Consider the following 24,153-nt stretch of genomic DNA (forward strand, 5'->3'; position numbering starts at 1 on the left):
AAAATTTCCTGGCAGCATGGAATAATTTATTGTCCACAAAGACCCAATTAGAAACATTAGTAGGCACAGACAAATTCAGGCGTTTTATGTCCAGAAACCATGGGTTTCTCTGGAAAACCAAAAAAAGTAATAAATAAAAACTGAAAAAGCTCCAAAGTTGGAACTGGTATAACAAATTCTACCCTCTGCAAATCCCAAATGCAGGTTCATAGTGCCTGGGTCCCTGAAAAGGGGAGTCCCAGAAGTGTGTGCTTAGATGTGGCATCCCCCAACTAAAGTTTTACCATAAGGCTTAACAAGCCAAAAAGGCATCAATTGGAAATTCAGCAAAGAAGAGCCCACTTTTTAGGAGATTAGAGGGATATAGCGTATCATGTCCATGATGAACGTTAGGGTCTTGTAAACAGGAAAGGCACAGACTTGTGGAGGGTGTGACCGTCTTCAGAAAGCCAAGGGTGGAACTTATGAGCTTAAGTAACAGGTGTATGGACACCAGCAGGAAGGTGCCAAAAATAGAACCTTCTGTGGCCTCAACTTCTCCAAATAATGCCTCATTTGCTTTCCACCTAAGCCAGAATGTGTTATTGTAAAATGTAAGTTATCTGCAGTACAGATAAATAAGGTTCCAGCAGCAAGCAATGTGCCAGGGCAGTATCTCAAATGACTTTAAACCTAACATGGGTTTTAACAAAATGGCCATATATAATAAGTGTTCCTAAAGAAAATCCATGGGCAAAAACATAAGGTGACCATAAACTCCTCCTGCCTCTAAGACGTGAGCCAAGATAAATATCCTAGTCATGAAGTGGAAGAAACAATCAAGTTAGATCTCGTGGAACAGGGCAAAGAACCTTTCCTGCTGTTTGAGCATCCAGCAGAATGCAGGAATGCAGTACTGGGCAGATGCCACAACTGTGTCTGCATTTCCAAGTAGAACTTTAGAAGGATGGCTAGAAGCCAGAAGAGGTACCTTGAAGTGAGCACCAGAGCTGTATAAAACAGCCACTGCAATAAAATCAATGGCCAAAAGTAACAAAACAGGAAAATACCTTACTCCAGTGTCTGATAGGGCTAGTAATCTAATAATAAACTAATCTAAATTAGGTCAGTGGACAGGCCTGATAGAATTAGCCATCACATTCCCATTTCAGCATTTTAAGGGCAACCTCTAAAACTAAATTAAAAATTGTAATGTGGGCTTGAGGGAAGTCAAGATACCAAGGAGGAGGCATGGGGTTGTGCAGAATCCAGGGAGAGGAGCTGGAGGGAGTACAGAAGCTCAGGAGGCAGAAATACAATGTTTGTTATACTATGATCAGTACCGGTTACCGATTTCCCTGATATACCATCACCCTCTGATCACTCATGTAGATTATAAGACCACTGTAATATACAGCTACAAACTCATACTGCCAATCCAATGTGTATGGCCTCTGCAATCCATACCCCCACTTCCAATCACACATCAGACTCACTGAGCTGAAACCTCACCACTGATCCATCTTTCTCACTCTCTTACATGGCCTTCCAACCCACTTACATTCACTGCGTCAGTCTTAGCAATACATATCCGTACACTATAAAAATTACTTTTTGTATTAATAATGCCCGACATATCTGCGTGTTTATTTTACTGCAAAAATCTCTCATCCATAATAGGGCTGTTAAAAGAGACTTATTTTTTTTTATTATTATTATTATAATGGATTGTTCCTCTTTCCTTTAGTAAAACAAAAGATTGTTAACACTTCATCCCTTCGTAATTTATTTTTGTGCATGGTTGAATTACAAAACGTGCCAATGGACATGCCAATAATTCCAAGGATAACAGGGGGTAAAACCTGTCATTCCTGGCTCAGAATAACTAATTGATACCTATTGCAGCAGATGCTAATTTATTAATACTGTTGGAGGTAAAAAATAGGGAGATGAAGATGAGTACTGGTAGCATGCAGAGGCCAGAGCTACACTATTTTTTATGTGTTCATAGGCCTTACTCAGTTAAAGGTTGAAAGAGGTAGCTGGAGTAGAGGGAATTACTACATTGTTATTAATAGACTTCCAGTTATGTTTTTATTTTTTAATAATTTCTATTTTGTTTCTAAGTTTGTTTCGGTTATATATCTGCATCACAAAAATGTTATTTCATTTCCACTTGGAGTCCACAACACACAATGGGTAAAAAAAAAACAATGTATAGTTAATATCATTTAGTTGGCGATGCATTTCAGACTGTTCCTGATGCAGCCGACTTTTGCACTGTCCGCAGGATAGGTGTCCATGCAAATTAGCCTGGAAGAATGAGAAAATAAATTGCAAACTGGTTTCATCTGTGGTACTTCATTTGCTGGATGGCCATGTTCAGTTGTCATCCTAGTATTTTAAATCCAAGGATTAATTTACACGTTATCCATATGAACACTGGGCATAGGCAAACATATCCAGTGCAATGCACAAAATGGGCATCCGTTTGCCTTCTGGGATTCCCAAATTAGCATTAAATAGTTAATGTACCTAAACACAAGACAGGCTGTTTAAAGGATAAGCAGATCTGGCTCTTGGTGAATAACAGACCACATCATTCAATTGGCAGAAATAGCGTCCTGCAGCAACTCGCCAAGGGCTTAGAACCCACCATGGCTACCTCCTGACTGGGAGACTTTTCTTGTTCTTCTTGGTGGCTGGTGGTAAGGGTAGTGGGTTCATTCATTCCATTTCAGTCTGATTTCTTTGGTAGACGGCCCATCTTTGTCTGGATGTTTCGCAAGAGGAAGAACAGCACAGTGACTGCTGCACAAGTGATCTCGGCTGACCAAAATGCAGTATCCCAACTGTAATATTTGGCAATTGTGCTAAATGGGAGTCCAGCGAGGAAACCTCCAACTGCAAGATACAACACAGCTTCTTTAACACAATCCATACACCTGCACCCAATACATTTAATATGCAAGAGAAATAGCAACATTAGACATAGGACAGAAAAGAAGAGCTTAGTGTATGCCTTTTTGTACAGCAAGGACTCTATTAAGTAAATCCTCAGCAACTCTACATTATCACACTGACCTCATCTGCCATGCATTAGAATTACAACTACATAATCTAAACATATTTTCAGTCTCAGGGAGGTGCTATCTTTCCTATGGGTCCAATGAATAAATGAAGACTTACATTGTCTACATATTAGTACAAGAACGTAAGCACAACACACAAAGGAATTTCTACGTTCTATCGAGTGACATCATGTCATCTCTATGATGACACGTAAACTAAGAACGTTGCCTAAGTAAAACTACCTTCAGCTTACAGTGTTTTTTGTCAGTGATGTTGTTATGAAGCTAGTTAACATGTAAGTGACCAATTCTCCATATGATGGCTGTGATTTCATGTTGAGAAAACTAACACATGAATTTTCTATCTTGATGTTATCGTCACTCATGCTCCCCCTACCCATACAAAGGGTTTCTCAATCAGCTACCAACAAATGGGCTAACGGAAAGGGAGAAATAACATAATTGTAAGGAAATCATCATCGTTTAACGCATGCAAACAGGAAGATCGCCATCACCAGTGGTATTGCACTTTCAATCTGTAAACACCATCATATATTTATTGTCCTAAACTACAAAATGTAATGTTTGGCAAAGATGATAAAACCCAGGACTTAAAGTACTATACATATACACAGGAATTTTCACAGCCAGATGATTTTTACTATGTGCAGGGGAATATTGGGGACCGTGGAAATTAGAAGGGAATCATATATAGCTGTTAAGAGTAGCGTAAATAGGGTAACGTTGGAGTGGATATTAAGAAATTAAATATCCACGGCACTTAAGTGTACATAAACTGGGAAGGATTACCTTTGACATCTACAATTTAATCTTTAGAAGAACAATGAAACATGCTCTTTATGGACACTATCTGATGTTAAGTGTACATTCCAATGTAGGCGTTTTTCATAGAATCACCCAGGACGAAGTCCAATGCTTAGCAGACAAAAACACTTTATAACAAACAAGTTAGAACATTTCAAAATTATGCAGTGGCAGCGGGCTCTTGCTCCTGTCTCCTTGAACCAGTTCAAAATAGTTTAATATCAGTCCAGGTCGCAGGTAGAGAGGAACGTATCAGGGGTCATGTTATGTCACATGACCCCGCTGTGAAACAGGAAGCTTCTGGAGGGTTAAGCGGCCGCGGGAGGGGATACGTCTGTCTATCTGTATATTAGTATGTATGTATAAGCATGTCTGTGGGCATGGATGTGTAATTGCATGTGTGTGTGTGTCTGTGGGCATGGATGTGTAATTGTGTGTGTGTCTGTGGGCATGGATGTGTAATTGCATGTGTGTGTGTATGTGGGCATGGATGTGTAATTGCGTGCGTGTGTGTCTGTGGGCATGGATGTGTAATTGTGTGTGGGCATGGATGTGTAATTGCATGTGTGTGTCTGTCTGTGGGCATGGATGTGTAATTGTGTGCGTGTGTCTGTGGGCATGGATGTGTAATTGCGTGCGTGTGTGTCTGTGGGCATGGATGTGTAATTGTGTGTGGGCATTGATGTGTAATTGTGTGTGTGTGCATGGATGTGTAAGTGTGTGTGTGTGCCTGTGGGCATGGATGTGTACTTGTGTGTGTATTTTGGCACCAGGGCCTTATGGTTTCTAGTGACGCCCTTGTACCAATGGAATCTCTCCATCACTGGTGTCACACGTGTTTAGACATTTTATGTTCAAATGTTTGTGTTCCACTTTGTACTAACTTGTTAATGATTACATTGTCGGATTCAAACTTTCTACTGGCAAACTGTTATCTTCCCTCAGGCTTCTCTTTAAATCTAAACCACTTTCTTCAGCTACAGTAAACAATTCCTAGATCAGCTACAACAAATAAACTAGTATTGTTTACTGCTACGGCTCAGAACTACAGAGATAACGATCAAAAACTTGTTAAGGGGCCGATTAAAAGCCTTTTATGTCCCCAGCAACCCAAGATTTCCATGGAAAAAATCTATTGTCTGTGCACATTAACAATGTTAATTTATTTACACGATACCCATCTAAATCCCATGTTATAATGTTAGAAGTTACGCAGTAGTCAATAAATCAGCTTAGAAACTCTGATAACCAAAAGGTCTATAGAGAAGTTCCCGCTACTCAAATACAGTTTCTTATCCCTTTTGCAGGAAAAGGTAGAATAAGATATGAATGGTACGGGGGAATAACGCAATTGAAATACCAACATGTAAAGAAATCATATATTCCAAAGGAGTCTTCAAAGCTCTGACTACTTACCGTTGGCAGAAAGAGCCACAATGGCATGAGATGTTCCACAGAAGTTTGAGGGGGCACTCTCATTGGCAATAACCCCAAACAGAGCAATTGGTCCATATGATGAAAATCCAAAGATTGCTCCTAGGATTAGGATCCAAATCTAGGGTGATAGAGCAGTCATAAGTAAAATGTCAACATTCTAGTTTGTTATTGGTCTACAGCAGGTGCTTTAGCACCATCAAGCAGTAAAAAAAAAATACTACATGCAAAATAAATGTGTTTTGAAAAAGGAAAAGCAAAGTCAGACAGAAACCTCTTGTTCAGTGAAACCAGACATCTCAGAGAGAGGCTGAATTGCGAGAGACCAGATACCATCCACCTGAGAGGAGACAAGCAGAAAAGCAAAGAGTGGAAACTTTGCAGAGAGCAGAGAATATAAAATAGTGAGTAGGAATATAGTATTATAAAAGATACAGTATATATATTATATATATATACATACATACATATACATACACACACACATATTAACACATACACAAAAACCTTTCAGACTTCACAATATTATTTTTTAGTACTGGACCACAGTACAATCTGCCTTCTTCATACACAGCATGCCTATCTAGCAGCAAATTGAGTTTCTTCCTTAGTCAACTATAGGGTGGTGTTGCTTGTGTGTGCAGAATCTGTGTTAAGGATAGGCTTTAGGGTTTTTCAGGGTGTGTGTGTGTGTTGGGGGACTGCCACCACCTTCGACCTGCTGCGCTGGGCCAGAATACACTGCAGCCTGTGTGCAAAGTAGGACACTAAATAGTTTGTCAATATGCTATAGGTACATAAAAGCTATTTGATTGTTTTATGACATATTTTTACTTCTTTAAAAATGTATGTTGTCAACAAAATATTGTGACAAACCATGTACAAACCACCAATTCTTAAATAACAAAGAAGCATTTTTATCAGAATCTAGATAAAACAGTTTTGGTTTTCCCCACCTTTGACTCATCTCTTTTTAACCTCGTAATAGATTGTAAGCTTCCATGAGAAGGGCCCTCTTCTCCTTCTCCATCAATGTGTCTTAACATGTGTTTAATGTTTAAATTAGTGTTACCTTGGGTGATCCTGGTGTAACTGTAACTCGGAACAGAAACAAGGACACAACCATTCCAGCCATCATGGAGAGGAGGAGTCCGTGGCGAGGGTTACCATAGTTCTTCAAACCTACCTGAGAGGAAAACAAAATGTGACATGGGTATTAAAAGAGCAGGAGTGAGCAGGAAAGCAGAAAGATTGCGGAAAAAGAATACGTGTGATACGCAAAAGGGGATATTTATGCAACAGGGGAAGAAAAAAATATAGCAAAGTAAGTTTCTTATTAATAGATATACAAAAAATTGTGAATATTTACAGAGAGAAGAAACCACAAATAAAAAAACAAACAAGGGATCATGGGTGTCCATGGAATTTTTCTGGAAGGAGGTAAAATATTAGTCTTGTCCAAGGGGTTATAGGAAGAATGAGACAGAGAATGGTTGTGGATGTCAAACAGATAAAGCTAAAATGCCCCACTCATACCAATGGTTAGGTATCAGTAGAAGTTGGTGGAGCACTGACAAGGCTAACATTTTGTCATGTTTATAATAGACAACCCTTAAAGCATCTGCCTTGTGCAGTTTATAGGAAACAAAGCGCTTATTTCTGTTTGTCAATCAATGAAAGCCAATGCACAGGAGGACCTAGCAAAGGCCATGAGCCCCCCACCTTGTGAACAGACATGCAAGAGATGCCTTCTTACCTTTGCGACAGCGCGATCAGAGAGCAGACCTGCAGCAATACTGCCTACCAGACCACCAACCTCTAGCGCACTCATGTAGGAGCTGCCTGTAAGAGAAGCGAGGAGAAGCACATACATTTTAAACACTCGACAAATTTTGCATAAGCAAGGTCCCAAATGATGTACTTTACAATCGAGAACTAAAAGTCCAATGCCTAAGGCACATCAGGCGTTTGATTATTTTGTAGGCTTAATACAGCCACGAGCATGTATATGTTGTAAAGGGCTTAAAACCATTTCTGGCCTGAATTGCCCTGAATTGCGTGGAAAAAATTCTGTCTAACACAAAAGTGTACGTTTGTACATTCCTGAGTAGGAAAACAAAGCATTTTGTGTTGCCAGTCGCACATCATGAAACGTAAAGGCAAAGAACTACTCTGGGGAGTACGGGACCATATGCAGTACACTTACTGCGGATGGTATAAGTATGTGTGGTGCACTCAGGATGGGTTGTACTGTTATGCACGTGTGAGTACACGTAGAACGATATAAGGGAAAATGTTATATACTGCTATTACACAACCTGATCACCCCGCCAATGCAATCATATCTTAAATGTCCAAAATTATCTTTGTTTTCTTTTAAGACTTAATAGTAAGTCCTAAGATTGAAGGGTTTAATTAGAGTGACAAACCATAGTTTACACTGCCGTTCAAATGTTCGTGATCACTTAGCTGGTTTCATGGAAAACAAGGACATTTCTTGCTGTGTAACATAATTGCAAAAGGGTTTTCTAATGATCAAATAGCCTTTCAAACCTGAACTTGGATTAGCTAACACAACATGCAATTGGAAAACAGGAGAGATGGTTGCTGATAAGGTGCCTCTGTACGTCTATGAAGATTGTCAGATATTTCAGGCTGGAAAGCATGTGTATTATGTTTTAGCATATTACACTCACACAAAATGGAGTCCGAGCCATCTTGGGTTTTTTAACTCATATAAAATGTTTTTGTTTTTTTTTTTCCCTCTCCATATTGAGAACAAATGTGAATGTCACAGGTTGGTACATTGCAAGACCACTGAAACTGGCTTATTACTGAGAAGGTATTGTCTCATAGAGATACACTATGTGGTCAAGGATGCACCTTTCCTTAAAAATTGTTCCTTAGACCAGAGCATCTGTTAACAGTAAAAAATGGAACTACATTTGTGGAAATATGCTATGAAGTTCCTAATTATATAAGTAAAATCCACAATTCTGATTGAAAGATTTCAATAAATAGATGAAGATTATTGTGATAGACAAACGTTTAGACAAAAGGAGGGCTTCACATATAAAAAAACATATTTTGTCATAATTTTTGATTACCTAATACTCATCGTATCTTCTCCTAGCCAATTTGGAATTTTATGGCAATTGCCCAATATTTTTCTTTCCACTTAATTTATCAACAAGGACCAGTTGGACAACATTGGTAAATATTATGTTGTTTTAATATTCTAAATAGAATAAAGCTTTTTGTTTGTGGTTGCGGAGTGGATTGGAAGTTAACTGGCTTGACATTAACACATCCTGCTTTTCTAAGAGGGTATTATTTCGATAAATACAAGATGTTCATGCAATGTGCTGCTGCACCTGCTGCATTATTGTATTTAGATCATTAAGCCAATAACAATGTCTGTTCTGTATTTCTGATCTATTTGATGTTATTTTAATGGACAGAATATGCTTTTTTTCCTTCTTCTTCTAAATAAAAGGACATTTCTAACTGACCCTAAACATTTGAATTGTAGTGTCCATGATTGCATACAATGATCATGATTTCTCAGTTTCTCAGTTGCCACATGCAAAACGTGCCCAGAGGAGGTTATAGTGTGTGGGTGACCCCCTATCCTCACCAATCAACGCAGACTGTCCCTTGTCCTGGATCAAGAAGAGTTGTCCCCAATCTGTGCAGCACGTCTTCACTCCAAACACCACGAGGTATCCAAGACACAGCAACCAAAGGTATGGCGAAAAGAGGAACTCTTTCAGGGTTGTCTCATCTAAAGACTGGGTACCTGGGAGGTAATATAATCAAGTTAATTAGAGTTAAATCTATTACACAACTGGTATTTTAATAATATTGTCATAATCAAAGGTGTTCTACATCTGTGAGCTGTTGACTGTTAAGTACGTTAGGACACCTCACTGGTGAACGGTGGAGCCTACAATTGCTTTTGTGATCAATATATGGTGCAGAAATTACTATGCTTACTTACCTAACGTTTGTCCTACAAAATAGACAAATCAATGCACGTATTTAATTAAATAATACATTCCTGTTGAGAATGAGACCTATAATAATCCAGAAAACCACAATACTCTTATTAACAGAAACATATTCCTTTCTGAATATAAAGATGTCAGACATGTTAATTAAATAGGTTTTTGCAACGGCAACACTCACCTTTTTTCCCTTTCTTGGGTGCCTGCTCGATGTTCCTCAAACCCACATCTGCTGGCTCATTCTTGATCAATATAAGGCATAGAAAAGAGATTCCCACACAGATGTACCCGGACAGGGATAAGGTGCTTCGCCAGCTGTAACTGGCAGCTATCAGTGTGGCAATAATTGGACCAAGACTACCTGCCAAGTTCATGCTGGTAGAAAGCACGGCCCACCATGTCCCAAACTGGGAGGGTTCAAACCACTGTAAGACACAAAGGAACAGGATAATTACCATAGAGGATCCTTTGATATTTTTGACCTAGAACATCCTACAGAAATTATCACTCCACAGACAAGTAACATTTTTCTGTTATATCTCAATCTCACCCTTTAATAATGATTTAGATATGAATATATATGTGCATAGCACTGCCCCTCTTACCTTACGAAGAACTTTGCCACATGGAGGCCAACCCAGTCCCTGTGCTAGGCCATTAAAGAACCAAAGAATGGCAAACACCGATACACTGGAGCTCCAAGAGAAGGCCACATTCACAAGACCCACCAGGCACAAGCCGATAGAGAAAAGCCAACGAGCACTTAGCTGATCAGACAAGACCCCACTTATAAATTTACTGATGGCGTAAGCTGCAGACTGGCTGCTCGTGATCAGACCTGTGGATACAAGTTTACAGAGTTAGCTTTTAGACATGCACGGTACTGTACATCACCCCATGGTGTGTGCAGCCCCGGTGTCCTTCTGGGGCCCGGAGGCACTTTAAGGTTTTGCCTCAAACTAAAAATGATTATATGAAACCAAGCCTTTTCCTTCTCATATTTAGTAGTTTCTTAAACACCGTGCAAAAAAGCAGGCAGGACTGCCAATGTTCAAATTAAATGGGCAATCCCAGTCATATAGCCCACTAGTATAACAATACCCCAACCTGCACTATATAGTAGTGAATAGAGTTACATGAGCCAAGGGCCACTGCATATAAAGCCAATGAAATGAACACATAAAACAGTCAATCAGGACAATATGACAACAAGGCTGTACATTACTCTAGATTGCTCTGTGGCTATACGCAAACTGCTACTAAACACAAATGAGGTAAACAAAAAAGTTTGGAAGCCCCTGAAAAGGTCATAAAGAGGGCTCTTGGCCCTCCTGTTAATTGTCATTAAATGTCAATTGTTACTGTTTCAGAGATCAAAATTGGTCCCAAATCCATTATTTGAAGAAATGAGTGAACAGATTACAAACGCCAAGACATCTCTTGATCATTTTTTTCCCTTCACAAAATACAAGTCAACCAATCCTGTTTCTTTTTTCCCTTTACTTTAGCGTCTAATACTTTACTCCCAACTCATTAGAAGTCAGTAATTAGTTTTGCTTAACACAAAAACCATCTACATAAACACTGGACATTGCTTTAAAAAATAACATTTAAAAAAAAAGTCACTTACCCAGGTCATCCTTGTCAAGTTGTATCTCCTGCATCACAGATGGCATGACAAAGGAGAAGGTCTTACGGTTAAAGTAATACAGGGTATAACCCACAAACATGGCCGAGAAGATGACTGTCCGGTAGTATCCATAGTTCTGGCCTTGTGCTGCCATACTTCAAAATCCGTTCAGAGGACACTAGAATTCTACTGAATGGAGCTGGGGGAGTACTGAAATATTCCAAATCGAGAACAGCTTAAACAGTAAGCCTCCTCTATATATAGATCTGAACCCCTCACATATCCTAAAAGAATTCCGAGTGAGAGTTCAAGGAGAAGTGTCTCTGGTGGCTTGAAGGGAGAGACTGACGGGAGGGGACAGCACAGGAACCAAAGCAGGATTCTGCTGAGTTGAGTGTTTCTCCTGTTTACTTGCTGTAAGGCGAAGTAGTTATATGAGTAGAATCATTAACCAGGAGATGTTACACGTGATAGTCACCCTGCAGGGACAGAATCAAACAAATAGGAGAGAAGGATTACTGTTACATTAAAGCTAAAAAAAAACAATTGATCAGAGCCAGTTAGGCCTCATTGAATAATAGTAAGGGACATTGGAAATCATACAAGAAAACAGTAATAACATTAAAAATTAGGTAAGAGGTCTCTGGCATGGAAACATTGCAGCTTGGAAAAAAATAGTGCTGCCATATTACAAAAATATGAAATCAATATGTTTATGACCACACGTGCATTCATATATACACAAAGAGGAAAAAATATAGGGACCTCTCCATCTGGGGATAAAATCGAAGTCTTATCAATTTATTGGCCTTCATCCTCAAGATTGTAAGCTTGCGAGCAGGGATCTCTCCACCTAATGTATCGGTTTGTCTTAGTCTGTCAATTCTCGTCTTGTCAGACCCCTTGAATATATGTTTTGTATTAAGCGCTGCATAGATTGTTGGCGCTATATAAATAAAAGATAATAATAATAATAATAATAAAATATTTCGCTATCCTATCTGAATGCACGAAAAATCCAAGGAGTGTTAGAACCACTCCATCAGCTTGAGATGGAAGAGATCTGCATTAGTATATGATGAGACATATACACATTTGCAGAACAGAAAACAAGAAGAAAAGCTTGTGCATTCTAAAATCTGACCTCTTATACCATAGTATTAGTTTGACAGGTCAAACCAGATAAGCAGCTCCAGCTTCTAACCCCTTACAGTTGCTGTTGGTGCCACAAACGTTTGACCTCTTAACAACAAACGCAAATTTCAGGTGAATTATTTGAGAGTGGAACATCACGTTTCAGTATTACAATGCTGGGCACAAAGATATAACATATGCAGTGATGTGTTATAGGAGGCATTTTACCAGTGAGAATTTACATTCACTGAACACAAGAGACAGCCCTTGGATAAATGTAAAAACAATATGTTTAATACAAAGACAAAAAAATATACAATACATTAAATAAAAGAAATACAGAGACAAAAGAAATATATATATAAAAGACCTCAATAATTGGGTACAAATATATAAATAAAACAAGAGCAGTGGAGTGATGTTCAGCCTGCCCCACTAGGGGTTAAAACAATGAATATACAGGGAGAACCTCCTCACTATTTTTATAGTGTCCCCCTTTGCAAACGCATTTTCTGTGCAGGTGTTTGGCCGAAGAAATCTCTTGCATATTATATACGGTCAGTCACAGCATTGGCTCAGCGTCCGCTCTGGGCTTACATCTAATGATAGCCCTGTGCCCATGCATGGAAAGTGCCTTTAGGCCATTGACTGGTTGCTGTGGCTGCCTGCCTGTAACCATGTCAGTGTGAGGGGCTATCGGGTACAAACTCACTGGGTATTTGCCCAGCGCCTCCAATGGCCAGTCCAGGCCTCCATTGATTCAGCTCTCTTACCTGATAGGAAGGATCACATGGATTCAGTCAGCTGTGCATGTAACAACCTCCGACTATATATAATACGCTCTGAGCTTTGTGGCTCCTGGGGGATGGCAGACTGCCCTGCTCAAATCGCAAAGGGCAAGTGTGAGCGGTAATTAACACACACAGCCATATGGTACGGTAACTGTGACAGGGTCAGTGGTCACAGGGCCAGGCTAACAGGCTGATAGTTTTGTGAAACTTTTAGCCGGGTCATGAAGCACTTTTGTGTCCAGTTTCTGATACCATGACCTGGCAAGATTTTATAAGATGATGGGATTTGGGGTTGGGTTCTGTGTAGATTGAGAACAAGAATGTTAATAGAATTAAAGCTCTATATGTGTCCTATGTGGTTTTAATAAAAGTTGTTCTTGTTTTACTGCACAAATTGTGGTCTGGCTGTTCCTTGGATAGCAGGAGCTATCCGTATGAGCTTACTGACTGGTGATTCCTCAGCCTTCAAACAGGGGTACCCAGCCTTGGGTACAGTGACCCCGTAACAGTAACGCAATCTCAAGTGTGTAGCACTTTTGCTATGTCTTTTTTTACATTTATGTTACTTACACAACACATATATATTGTTTTCAGGAGAAGGGCTATCCTTTGAAGCCATATAAATATTTAGAAATCATAAAAATTACTGTAGATTGCATACAGCTTATACAAAATAAAACAAAATGCAGTAGTAGTAGATAAAAAAAAAAACTTCTACACTATCTTTTATTTTCAGCTATTATCTCTACTGCTCGTTATCAACTATTAGTCCACTACCGGGGTTATAAGAACCTTAGTAGTCTTAGTAGATCCCATGGATCTCTTATGGAATTAGATAGAATCCCATAATGTCTTGCTGTTGTAATGACATTATAGCGGTTCCTTTAAGATGTCCAGTCCAGGCCTGAGGCGAGGAGACTATGGGACACACACCCAATATATCATTGTGTACCAGTGATCAAAATGTAGAGATGTGGTTTTATTAAACTTTCTGAGTTTTATTTTTTATGTTTTTGTCTGACAAAAAAGGTGTGTGGGGGGGGGTAGCTCACAATCTCTTCCCGCACCTGTAATACATGCGGTGGAAACCCGACAGGAGCCTGGAAAGCACATTTTGTTCAACCTGTTTACAGCAGCAGCGTGTATGTTTAATCTGTGTAAAGGTCCCAGGAACTGTTGACATTTGGCAGAGAAATAACACATTCAATGCTGTGTCAAAGAGCATGTAAACACGCGTTGTAGAGTATGTACTTTTAAGTTTCAAGGCATTAAACCTGTCTGAAATTTAAAGACAAAGAAATGTCGTTGTTTACTGTTGCTGGGAAGCACATAATGCTGATAGCTATCATTTCAACACTAATAGTAAGTAGTAATTAAATGAGCAGTCCCGATCTCTTTTCTTTAACTGATCAGTGAAGCATATGTAAGGTCATTTATATTTAAAAAAAGTTGCATTCGAGGTCATATTTAGTACTAAAATAAATGAGTGTTTAATTAATTAACATAGATCCCCCTCTCTTGCCTTACTTATGCTTTTAACTAATCTTATCGCAGTCTCATAAATCAACACAGCAAGGCTTTCCCTCCAGTTGGCTTATCATTTCAATAGAGGAATATCTGGAAAACTAAGCAAGCACTGATCAAGGACACAGAAGAAGAAGAAGAAGAAGAAGAGGCAAGAGGAAGAGCGAAAAAGGGGAGGAGGAGGAAGTAGCTGTAGTGACAGAGGAAAGGTAGGAAAACATTCAGTAAGAGTGAGAATGGATTAGTAAATGTGTGAGAGTGATGGGTGTTATGTAAGGTTGTGGGGTGGATAGCATGGCTTAAGGAGGCTGTAATCACACTCCTATCATGCCCAGTGTCCAGCATGTACTGTCTGCCTGGGCATGATAGGAGTGTGATTAGCAATCATATATATATTAATATTGTTATTGGATTTTTTTCCAATCTTGGTGTGTTAACCACACTTTTATTAAAGGTACCGTATTTGCTCGATTATAAGACAAGGCTTTTTCAGAGCAAATGCTCTGAAAAATACCTCTCGTCTTATAATCGGGGTTGTCTTATAATCAGACCTTAAATAGGTCTGACTATGAGACGACTAAGATCCAGATCCCCCGCAGCTGCAGGGGACCTGATCCTCCTGTCTCCCCCGCCCCACTTACCGGTACTTCTGAGTCCCCGGGGTGTAGCTGGGGCAGCGTGTAGATGTCTACGCGATTCACGTAGACAACTTCCGCTGCAGCAGGAAGGAGGTGTGGCTAGCAGCGGGAGTTGTCTGCGTCCATCATGCGATCTCTGACAGTCGGGGAAGGTCTGCGTGATGGACGCAGACAACCCCCGCTGCTAGCCACGCCTCCTTTCGGCTGCAGCGCAAGTGCGTGGGATCTACACGCTGCCCCGGCTACATGACAGGGAAGTCAGAAGCACCGGTAAGTTTTGGGGGGGGGGTGTTAAATGGGGGGCATAAGGCATTTCTGGAGGCAGAGTGCTCTGTGAAATGCCTTTTAACCCCCTTAATGCCACTCTGCCTCCAGAAATGCCTTTTTAACCCTCTATACGCCACTCTGCCTCCTGAATGCCTTAAACCTCCCTATATGCCACTCTTCCCCATAATATGCCTTTTAACCCTCTAAGTGCCAGAGTGGCATATAGGGTTAAAAGGCATATCATGGGGCACGGTGGCATATAGGGGGTATAAGGCATTTCTGGGGCAGATGTGCATAACTGGGGGGCAGGTTGGAAATTAGAAGGAAATAAAACCAAAATATTTTTCTCAATCATAGCTTTTATTAAAAAAATAGCTTAAATGAATTTACTGGTAAAACTTTTTTCCTATAGGGTCGTCTTATATTCAGGCTTTTTCTTTTTTCCTAAATTAATATTAAGATTTGGGGGGTCGTCTTATAATCAGGGTCGTCTTAAAAAAAAATTCAATAACAATATTAATATATATACCGTATTGGCTCGAATATAGGCCGCACTTTTTTCCCCCACTTTAAGTTTTTAAAGTGGGGGTGCGGCCTATATTCGGGCTCTAGCGCCCGACGCCCGGGACATGCAGTCAGGGGGACCTGCGGTGCAGGGGACCTGCATCCTTCTCCCCGATACGCTCAGACAGCCTCCCCTGCCAGCACTTCCCACGGGGGGGTGCCGGCACGGGAGGTTATCTAAGCGTTTTACCTCTGCCCACCCCCGACTTACCGGAGCAGACTCCCGGGTGTCTTGCGGGGCCGGCGGGAGACATTTACGCAATACGCGCATGCAACTACCGGTACCGGAAGTTGCATACGCGTATTGCGTAGATGTCCCTCGCCGGCCCCGCAAGACACCCGGGAGTCTGCTCCGGTAAGTCGAGGAGGGGGGGGGCAGAGGAGGACAGCGGCAGCGTATCGCGGGGAGGGAGGACAGCGGCAGCGTATCGCGGGGAGGGAGGACAGCGGCAGCGTATCGCGGGGAGGGAGGACAGCGGCAGCGTATCGCGGGGAGGGAGGACAGCGGCAGCGGATCTCGGGGAGGGAGGACAGCGGCAGCGGATCTCGGGGAGGGAGGACAGCGGCAGCGTATCGCGGGGAGGGAGGACAGCGGCAGCGTATCGCGGGGAGGGAGGACAGCGGCAGCGTATCGCGGGGAGGGAGGACAGCGGCAGCGTATCTCGGGGAGGGAGGACAGTGGTAGCATATCTCGGGGAGGGAGGACAGTGGCAGCATATCTCGGGGGGGGGGCAGAGTGGCAGCATGTTTTTTTTGGTGCTTTTTTAAAGAAAAAAAACTTTTTCTTTAAAAAAGCACCAAACTTTTAGGGTGCGGCCTATATACGGGGGCGGCCTATATCCGAGCCAATACGGTATATCATGCCCAGGTATGCTGGTATCTGGGTATGCCTGGGCATGATAGGAGTGTGATTGCTGTTAACAATGTGTATATGTGTATATATATATTTATTGTTATTGAATTTTGGTGTGTTACTTCCTTTTAATAAAAAATAATTTTTTTGTTTTTGTTTTTAAACATTGGGGGGTCAATTTCGGTTTTGGCCAAGTGAATGCTGAATTTTGGGTTTCGGTCCAGAATTTTCATTTCGCTGCATCCCTATATACTAAGCCAGACACTGAAGTGGTAGGTCTACACCACATCAATGTTTGGCTTAGTATATAGTGATAGGGGTTATGCTGCATTATTGCCAATGTCTGACTCAATGTATAGTGATAGGGATTACACTGTACCACCGTCAATGTTTGCCTCAGTATATAGTGATAACACTAATGCTGTACCCCCGTCAATGTGTGTGCCAGTATATAACAATAGAAGCTACGCAGTTTTAGTCTGTGTGGGGGGGGGGTTGCCACATACAGGATCTTCCCCAGGTGCCAAATACTCTAGGTATGCCCCTGGGTCATCTTTAATCGATTATTGGTGGGTTAGGTGCAACACACTCGGTATAGCGACCACTGCTGAACGGTTTATGCTACTGCATGACTCAAGGATGGCAACCTTCAGACACAAGTTCTGCTCAGCCCACTCCATATGAAGTTGCCCAGCCCTTAAAATGCCATTATACCCCTAGCGCACGGTTACACGTTATTACATGCTCCCAGGTGCACGGTTATGAGTTTGCTTAAAACATTAAACGTGGTACTGGTATGTATAACATACAGACCCCCCCCCCACGATCAATAATACATTGTGATAGGAGCCAGAGGTACTAAATGAATTTATATATATATATATATTATGTATATATATCCATATGGTACATCCGGCTCTTACCACTCCTCGAAGAAACTACTCATAGGACCCGTAACTGCAGCTTCAGGCGATTTCCTTACCTGTCTTCCCCGCTGTCTCCAAGGTAACCCCGCCTCTCTCTCCGATTGGATGAATATGGCTTTAATCGATTGACCGCGTCCCATCCCCTGTGCCGGGGCAGAGAATGGGCATTGGGCGGTTATATATGGCGTTTCTACAGAGCAGACTGGAGCGGGCCCCTGTCAGCAGGCCGTGCTGGTTTCCTGGCAGATGGACCCAGTGAGAGGGCGAATGAGGCAGAAATATAAATAGAGCCGTTCAGCGCGCGGAGCTGTGAAGTGGGAATAGAGCTCCTCCCTTCGGTAACCATAACCCGACTGCATTACGTTCTGTGACAGCTGCGACTCGGTGCGTTTATGCTAATCGCAAAGCGGAATGTCGCTGACACGACACTGCTTCACGGTAGGCGTATAACGGCGCTGTACCGTAAAACGCTGTACGGGAGGCATAAGACGAGCTAATATCAGCGCTGTAGCGTAAATGCTGCCCAGGAGGCATGTAACAGCGCTGTGCTGTAAAATGCCCTGAGTGGGGCTGTCGGAGGGGGTTGCAGATATGTGTGATCACCTCGTAGGGTTATTAAAGTTAGGAGTAAGGGATCTGGATATGTTCAGGTGAGAGGCGGGCTGTCATAAAAGGACGAGGAATATAAAAACAAGGTCAGCGGCTTCAATGTCATTTAAGGAGGTTTTATGTTACTGAGGGTAGTAGATGGCGGACAGGACCCTCGGCGTGGGGGGTATTAATGTAATCAACAGGGGCGGCTGAATGCGTTGTGATAAATTATATTTTATGTGTTTGTGCATAAAAGCCGTCAGTGAAATAGCCCGGTTATCTGCACTTTGTGGGTTATTTATTGTTCATTTGTTTGTGATTATGTTACAAACAAATATACTAAAAATAATAGAAAACAATACTTTGAAACAGCAATTTATGCCAATAACATTTGCCCAATAATTGTCACAAAGTATTTACAAACCCGTAGCACTTTCTTCGTTTGTTTTCTTCATATATTATTCATACTAAATGTTGCACTATACATATAAAAGTCGCATCTAAAGAAAGCCCTGTCTGTTCTTGAAAATTAATTTGTGTGGGTTCAGTAAAAATGAAACCCACAAACATATCTTAAAAACACGTAAAGAAGGGGTTAATCCACACGTTTTCATGGCAGCATGGAACATCATAAAGGTTTTAAAGGGGTTAAAGTAGGTATGATGCCTAGCATGACCCTTTAACCCCTTCGTGACAAAGGCTGATTTTACTTTTTGTACCCTTTGTGACAATGGCCTTTTTAACATTTCTCCGCTGCTCGTGTTTAGCTGTAACTTTCTTCTTTCCCGTTTACTGAACCCACACACATTAGATATTGTTTTTTTCAGGACAAGAAGGGCTTTCTTTAGATGACATTGTTTTGATTGTATCATATTATTTACTATTAAAAAAAGTATAAAATATGGTGAAAAATTTAGAAAAAAATGACTGTTTCTAACTTTTAGTTGAAAAATCTTTTACTCATCTATAAAAGGTAATAAAAAACCCTGCTAAATAGATTCTACTATTTGTCCTGAGTTTAGAAATACCCAATGTTTTTATGTTTTTTTGCTTTTTTTTTTACACATTATGGGGCAATAAGTACAGGTAGCGTTTTGCTATTTCAAAGCCATTTTTTCCGAATCTGGTAATTCTCCCCCCCCATGTGCCATTTCGGGTATCTTTGAACCCGGCCAATGCAATTTACCCCATCAAGTCATATATTTTTGAAAACTAGACAGCCCAGGGTATTCCAAATGCTAGTATTTTAACCCTTTCCAAGCACTTATTCTACCATCAGCCTTTGTCAAACTTTATGGTAGTCATTTTTTTGCATTTGTTTTGTCACACACATTTTACTTCAGGTATGAATTAAAACGTTCTCGTATATGTCACTATCACAAAACACCCCAATATATGTTCAGCAACATCTCCTGAGCGCAGTGATACCCCACATGAATGATTTTGCCTGGCTGTTTGGGGGCAAAAGGGCCACATATGGGGCATGCGCATTTTTCAATGGTGAACTTTGGCATTTGGGGATCCCACTGCCCATGCCCTATTTGGTACATCTTTGAGCCGGTCCATTTCAGTGTGCCCAACAAAACCGTATATTTTTGAAAACTACACACCACAGGGTATTTTAAATGCTGGTATTTTAACTCTTTGCATGCACACATTTTACCACCAGCGTTGTTTCAAAGTTTGCAGTAGTATTTTTGTGTGTGTATTTTTCCCACACACACCTACTTTATGTATGAATTTACAGCTCCTGGTATATGCCGCTGTCACACGACACCCCAATATGTGTTCAGCAACATCTCCTGAGTACAGTGATACCCCACATGCATGGGTTTGTCATTTTTGGGGGGAACTAAAAGGCCACATTTGGTACGTGTGCATTTTTCTAATTGGAAATTAGATGTGTGGCCATCCTTCCCCCCGTGTTAATTGGGACCTTGTTGAACCCGGCCAATTCAATTTACCCCATCAAATCATACATTTTTTAAAAGACACCCCATGGGCATTTAAAATGCCAGTATTTTAACTCTTTCCATGTGAGAATTGTTTTAAGCTAATATGCTAATTTTAGGACTTGCTCACAAAAATATATTTTTTATATATATATATTTTATTTTTTTTGCCTTTTTAATTTTTTTTTTTACATTTTTTTTTCAACTTGAAGGTTCCCCTGATAGTGACATCAGTGGGAAATTTTTACATTTTACTGGTTTTTTTACCATTTTTTTCTAATTATTATTAATTTTATTTTTAATTTATTTTTACTAATCACACTGTGATTAGAAAGCTGAGCTCCATTGACTTGCATGGTTGAATGCAGTACCTGTATTCAACCTGCAAGTGGAGCCAGAGTTCTCTAGAGGGTCTGGAGACAGTCTAGCGAACTTTTTCATCTTTATTGTTTTTTTTTCCCGGGTCGCCGCCATGGCGAAGATCACCGGCAGCTGCGATGTTGAAGCCCCGGGGAGAGGCCAGAGATGGCCCCTTTGTGCCGATCATGGCGTTGCTGAATGCCTCCTCGAGGCATTACAGCAACGCTGTTTCAATGCAGAAAGCGAAAATAGTTTGCTTTCTGCACCCGTTTAAAGACGTGCCGGTCCTGGCACGTCAATTGTCGTTATCGACTTGATTTTCGGTGATGTGCCCGGACCGGCAATTGTCATCAAGGGGTTAAACACAGGAACATCTTTAGAACGGCTTAAACGCATCATATCACATAAAGGAACAGTCTAGTTCCCCAAATTGTATTTTTATTTGGCTGATGCTACTCCCATGTATGCATACTACCTACTAACATACATGTTCACATAGCATACATGTTATTGGCTGATGCTACCCCCATGTATGTATACTACCTACTAACATACATGTTCACATAGCATACGTGTTATTGGCTGATGCTGGGAACCTTTAGTGGAAAGGTAGGAAAGCAAGGGAAACATTGAATTACCCTGCCGCCCAGCACATCAGCTCAGTGTAACACTATGCACCCCTCGCGACATACGATATCCAATAGGATTTTTTTCCTTCTTTTGAAGGGTTGAACTTCAACCTAAATTACTATGTTTTCATATAAACCAATATAAAAATAAGTTCAATGCATGTTATGAAAGCTACGTAAAGTTTTTTATAAATTGGTATGGTATGCATGTTACTGTGTTTTTGTGACAGGGTCGGGGGGAAACAATATTGCACATGGGTGCCGCTTACCCTAGGCCCACCCTTGGAGTTACGTTCCAAATGGCAAGGAACACAAACGACTCCCAAATGGGAAGCGGTGCTATCAGGTTAACTATTATAGCATGTATAGGTTGTTTATAAAGAATAATTAAGCTCACCCGCCACTTCAAGGCACACTCTCAATAGGGTGAGAATCTACTCTCACCTCCAACACAGGGGTTAACTGGGAGGAGGTTTAATTGCCCCTCCCAACACATTAATAAGGTTTTGGTAGCCGTATAAACTGCTGAGTGTGCCTTGACGTGGCGGGTGAGCTTAATTAGGCTTCGGCCAATTCATATAACCAAAACCTCTCATTTATATTATGTTTATATATTTGTTGCCAACTTTATTAGGGTGAGAAAAAGGCCACCAAAATCCTCAGCACCAGGCCCATGATGCTCTTAATTCGGCCCTCAATATAAAAATAATATAATTATCTGGGTTTCAGCTAAAGCGTTGCCTGTGTGTTACTTAAATACGTCTTCTTTTGGAGAGTGTTTGGGTAAAGAAGTGTTGGCAGGTTGCACGGCTCCCCCTGGTGCAGCGTGACGTGACACAGCAGATGGAAGTCTGTTCCTGGCCAGAAGACTATGAAGAAGCACTACCATAAGATTCCACAACGCAATGTAAGAAAATCACTTACATATCAAATGATCCCCGGAAAAAGTCCACTATAACCTACTTCTCGATTGCCTGTTTCCTACACAAGACCGGGAATCATTAAGGAATATAATGCATGAGGCTTTCAACACTTATGAAACGCTACAACGTTGATATGACAGCTGAACAAAGTGTTTTTAAAGCATCTGATAGAAATGCCCTCCCTCCCTGTTTGTATTTCACACTAATAAAGCTGCCTTGATTTACCAAAATCCACACTTCTCTTATTGCATTCTCGACTGTGTGCAACAGTATTATGAATCTTATATAAAAAGGGTATACAATATCCTCCCATACATAGCGGAGACCCCCTTCCCAGAAGACTGGTACTAGTAACAGAAAATTTTAATTCCATTTTAGCCCTATTTTAACTGTTGGATGGAAGAAGCTACCCATTTACACTTTGGTCGCGAATGACTTGGACACAACAAGTAACATAAGTTTTCATGTTTTCTTTGCACTAGACACAGCTAGAAAGAAGGGGGTCCTGTATGGAGCACGAGTGCCTTAAACTTTGTACAATAGAAATTGTCCGACCTGTAAAAAAAATTCCAAGATTTATCTTTTCAGGTGACTCAAGTAAACTACAAACTGATGTAATTGGAAAAATTACATATAAGGCAATATGCTCGCTCTACTGATTGCTATGGAAACGTTTCCCCTCTGGCACACATGTATGAATTGTAGTATATAGATTTAAATAAATAAAAAATAAGGCAAGCACCTATGTTCAGAAATATAAAGACTTTTATTTACTTCTTCTCGGATCGAATGGTATAACTGCACAGAGAAGGAATGTCCAAATAACTACACAGCTCAGAAGCAGAACCCTGAACCTCCCAATGAGGTCAGAGGGCGAAACGGGGTACAAAATTCACATTCCATTGTTTGGAATCCCTTTAAAAAGATCACTTAGTACAGTTTATCTAATCCCTTGACTGTCAACAGGGCTAGCCACATGTGGCTATCAGACATTTACAGTGAGTTGTAGAGCAAAGGCATTGGCAGGCACCTTTCTTTATAAAGCCTGTTCGTTCCCAAACAGACCGACTTTCTTACTAACAAAATCACATCTTTATATATTATCATTGCAGCTCTCCATTTATAACGCACCCCATATCCAAGATTGATTATCCAGGCACAGTGAAGACGCTGGCATAAACATTCTTGCTACTTTGTTTAGTGGACCATAGATTAATTCACATTACACCATTAACACAAGACAAACTGTTAAGCGGCAGTATGCAAAGGCTTCAACATATATTCCATAATTAAAAGAAATTCACAAAGATACTAATTTTAACAGTGGTCAGTTGTGTGTGTGTGTGTGTGTGTATGTATATATATATATATATATATATATAAATATAATTTAGCAATCTATATCTGTTAAGTAGGGGCTTGGGGTTGAGACTGATAAGACAAAGTATAATAGAAGCTATGCCTTGCACTGAGATAGAGGGGCTTGGATTTCAGCCAAAAACTAATTTGGTCAACAAAGTATGAGAAAGCAGGCATAAAATTACACTCTTAACCCATTCAGGATGCTTCCAACATTACTGGACTTTTATCGATTTCTGGTTGCATGTAACGTAGACGTTTTAATTAGAAGACATTCAGAAGGTTTCTCTATAACAATCATTAGGATGTTCTTCGTTATGAAAGGCACGGACTTCAGACGCAAATGATATCATCAGTTAGTATAAGGTGGGGGACAGAAAACACAGGTTTTTATTTTTTTTATTTATATTTTCTAGACACACAAACTGCCTGGGATCATTATTGGTGACATTCCTTTCCTTCTTGCACATACCAGGTGCCTTTTTTTTTGCATAAACTCGGCCCACAGAAAGTTCCGTAAATTTACATACATACACAGGATCAATGCAACTAAACGTCTTCTGCTAGGACTGCTGCAAGTGAAGATTTATTTAACAAAACTATTTTAAAAGCCCATTTAACTATCGTAATACCAACTTAGCCTCCAGTGTTATTGATGAGCCAATAACTTAAGTGCATTGAACTTTTCCTTATGAA

At 40.6% G+C, this 24,153-nt stretch overlaps 1 protein-coding gene across 3 annotated transcripts; it reads right to left on the reverse strand.

The window, feature by feature from the left end:
• Positions 1 to 1,878: 1,878 nt before the first annotated feature.
• SLC37A4 (solute carrier family 37 member 4) lies at positions 1,879 to 17,897 on the reverse strand. Of its 3 annotated transcripts, none has more exons than XM_053452600.1 (10): positions 17,700 to 17,897; positions 10,947 to 11,425; positions 9,922 to 10,154; positions 9,498 to 9,741; positions 8,947 to 9,108; positions 7,066 to 7,151; positions 6,382 to 6,495; positions 5,584 to 5,649; positions 5,292 to 5,430; positions 1,879 to 2,883 (listed from the first exon to the last, which is right to left on the reverse strand). In XM_053452600.1, the coding sequence occupies exons 2-10, from the start codon at positions 11,098 to 11,100 to the stop codon at positions 2,717 to 2,719; spliced, it is 1,365 nt and encodes a 454-aa protein (XP_053308575.1). In that variant the 5' UTR covers positions 11,101 to 11,425; positions 17,700 to 17,897; the 3' UTR covers positions 1,879 to 2,716. The 3 variants fall into 3 exon arrangements, with proteins under 3 accessions (XP_053308575.1, XP_053308576.1, XP_053308577.1); XM_053452601.1 differs by lacking the exon at positions 17,700 to 17,897 and adding an exon at positions 12,854 to 12,872; XM_053452602.1 differs by lacking the exon at positions 5,584 to 5,649.
• Positions 17,898 to 24,153: the final 6,256 nt, after the last annotated feature.

Source organism: Spea bombifrons, chromosome 12 (genome assembly GCF_027358695.1).
Source record: "Spea bombifrons isolate aSpeBom1 chromosome 12, aSpeBom1.2.pri, whole genome shotgun sequence".
NCBI classification, from domain to species: Eukaryota; Metazoa; Chordata; class Amphibia; order Anura; family Pelobatidae; genus Spea; species Spea bombifrons.

Bases quoted from the DNA above. Each gene is read 5' to 3' on its own strand.
- SLC37A4 (XM_053452600.1), bottom strand. From the start codon at position 11,100: ATGGCAGCACAAGGCCAGAACTATGGATACTACCGGACAGTCATCTTC. The intron at 10,155-10,946 runs GTAAGTGACTTT...TTGTATCCACAG, and splicing joins ACTTGACAAGGATGACCTGG to GTCTGATCACGAGCAGCCAG. The intron at 9,742-9,921 runs GTAAGAGGGGCA...TGTGTCTTACAG, and splicing joins GTGGCAAAGTTCTTCGTAAG to TGGTTTGAACCCTCCCAGTT.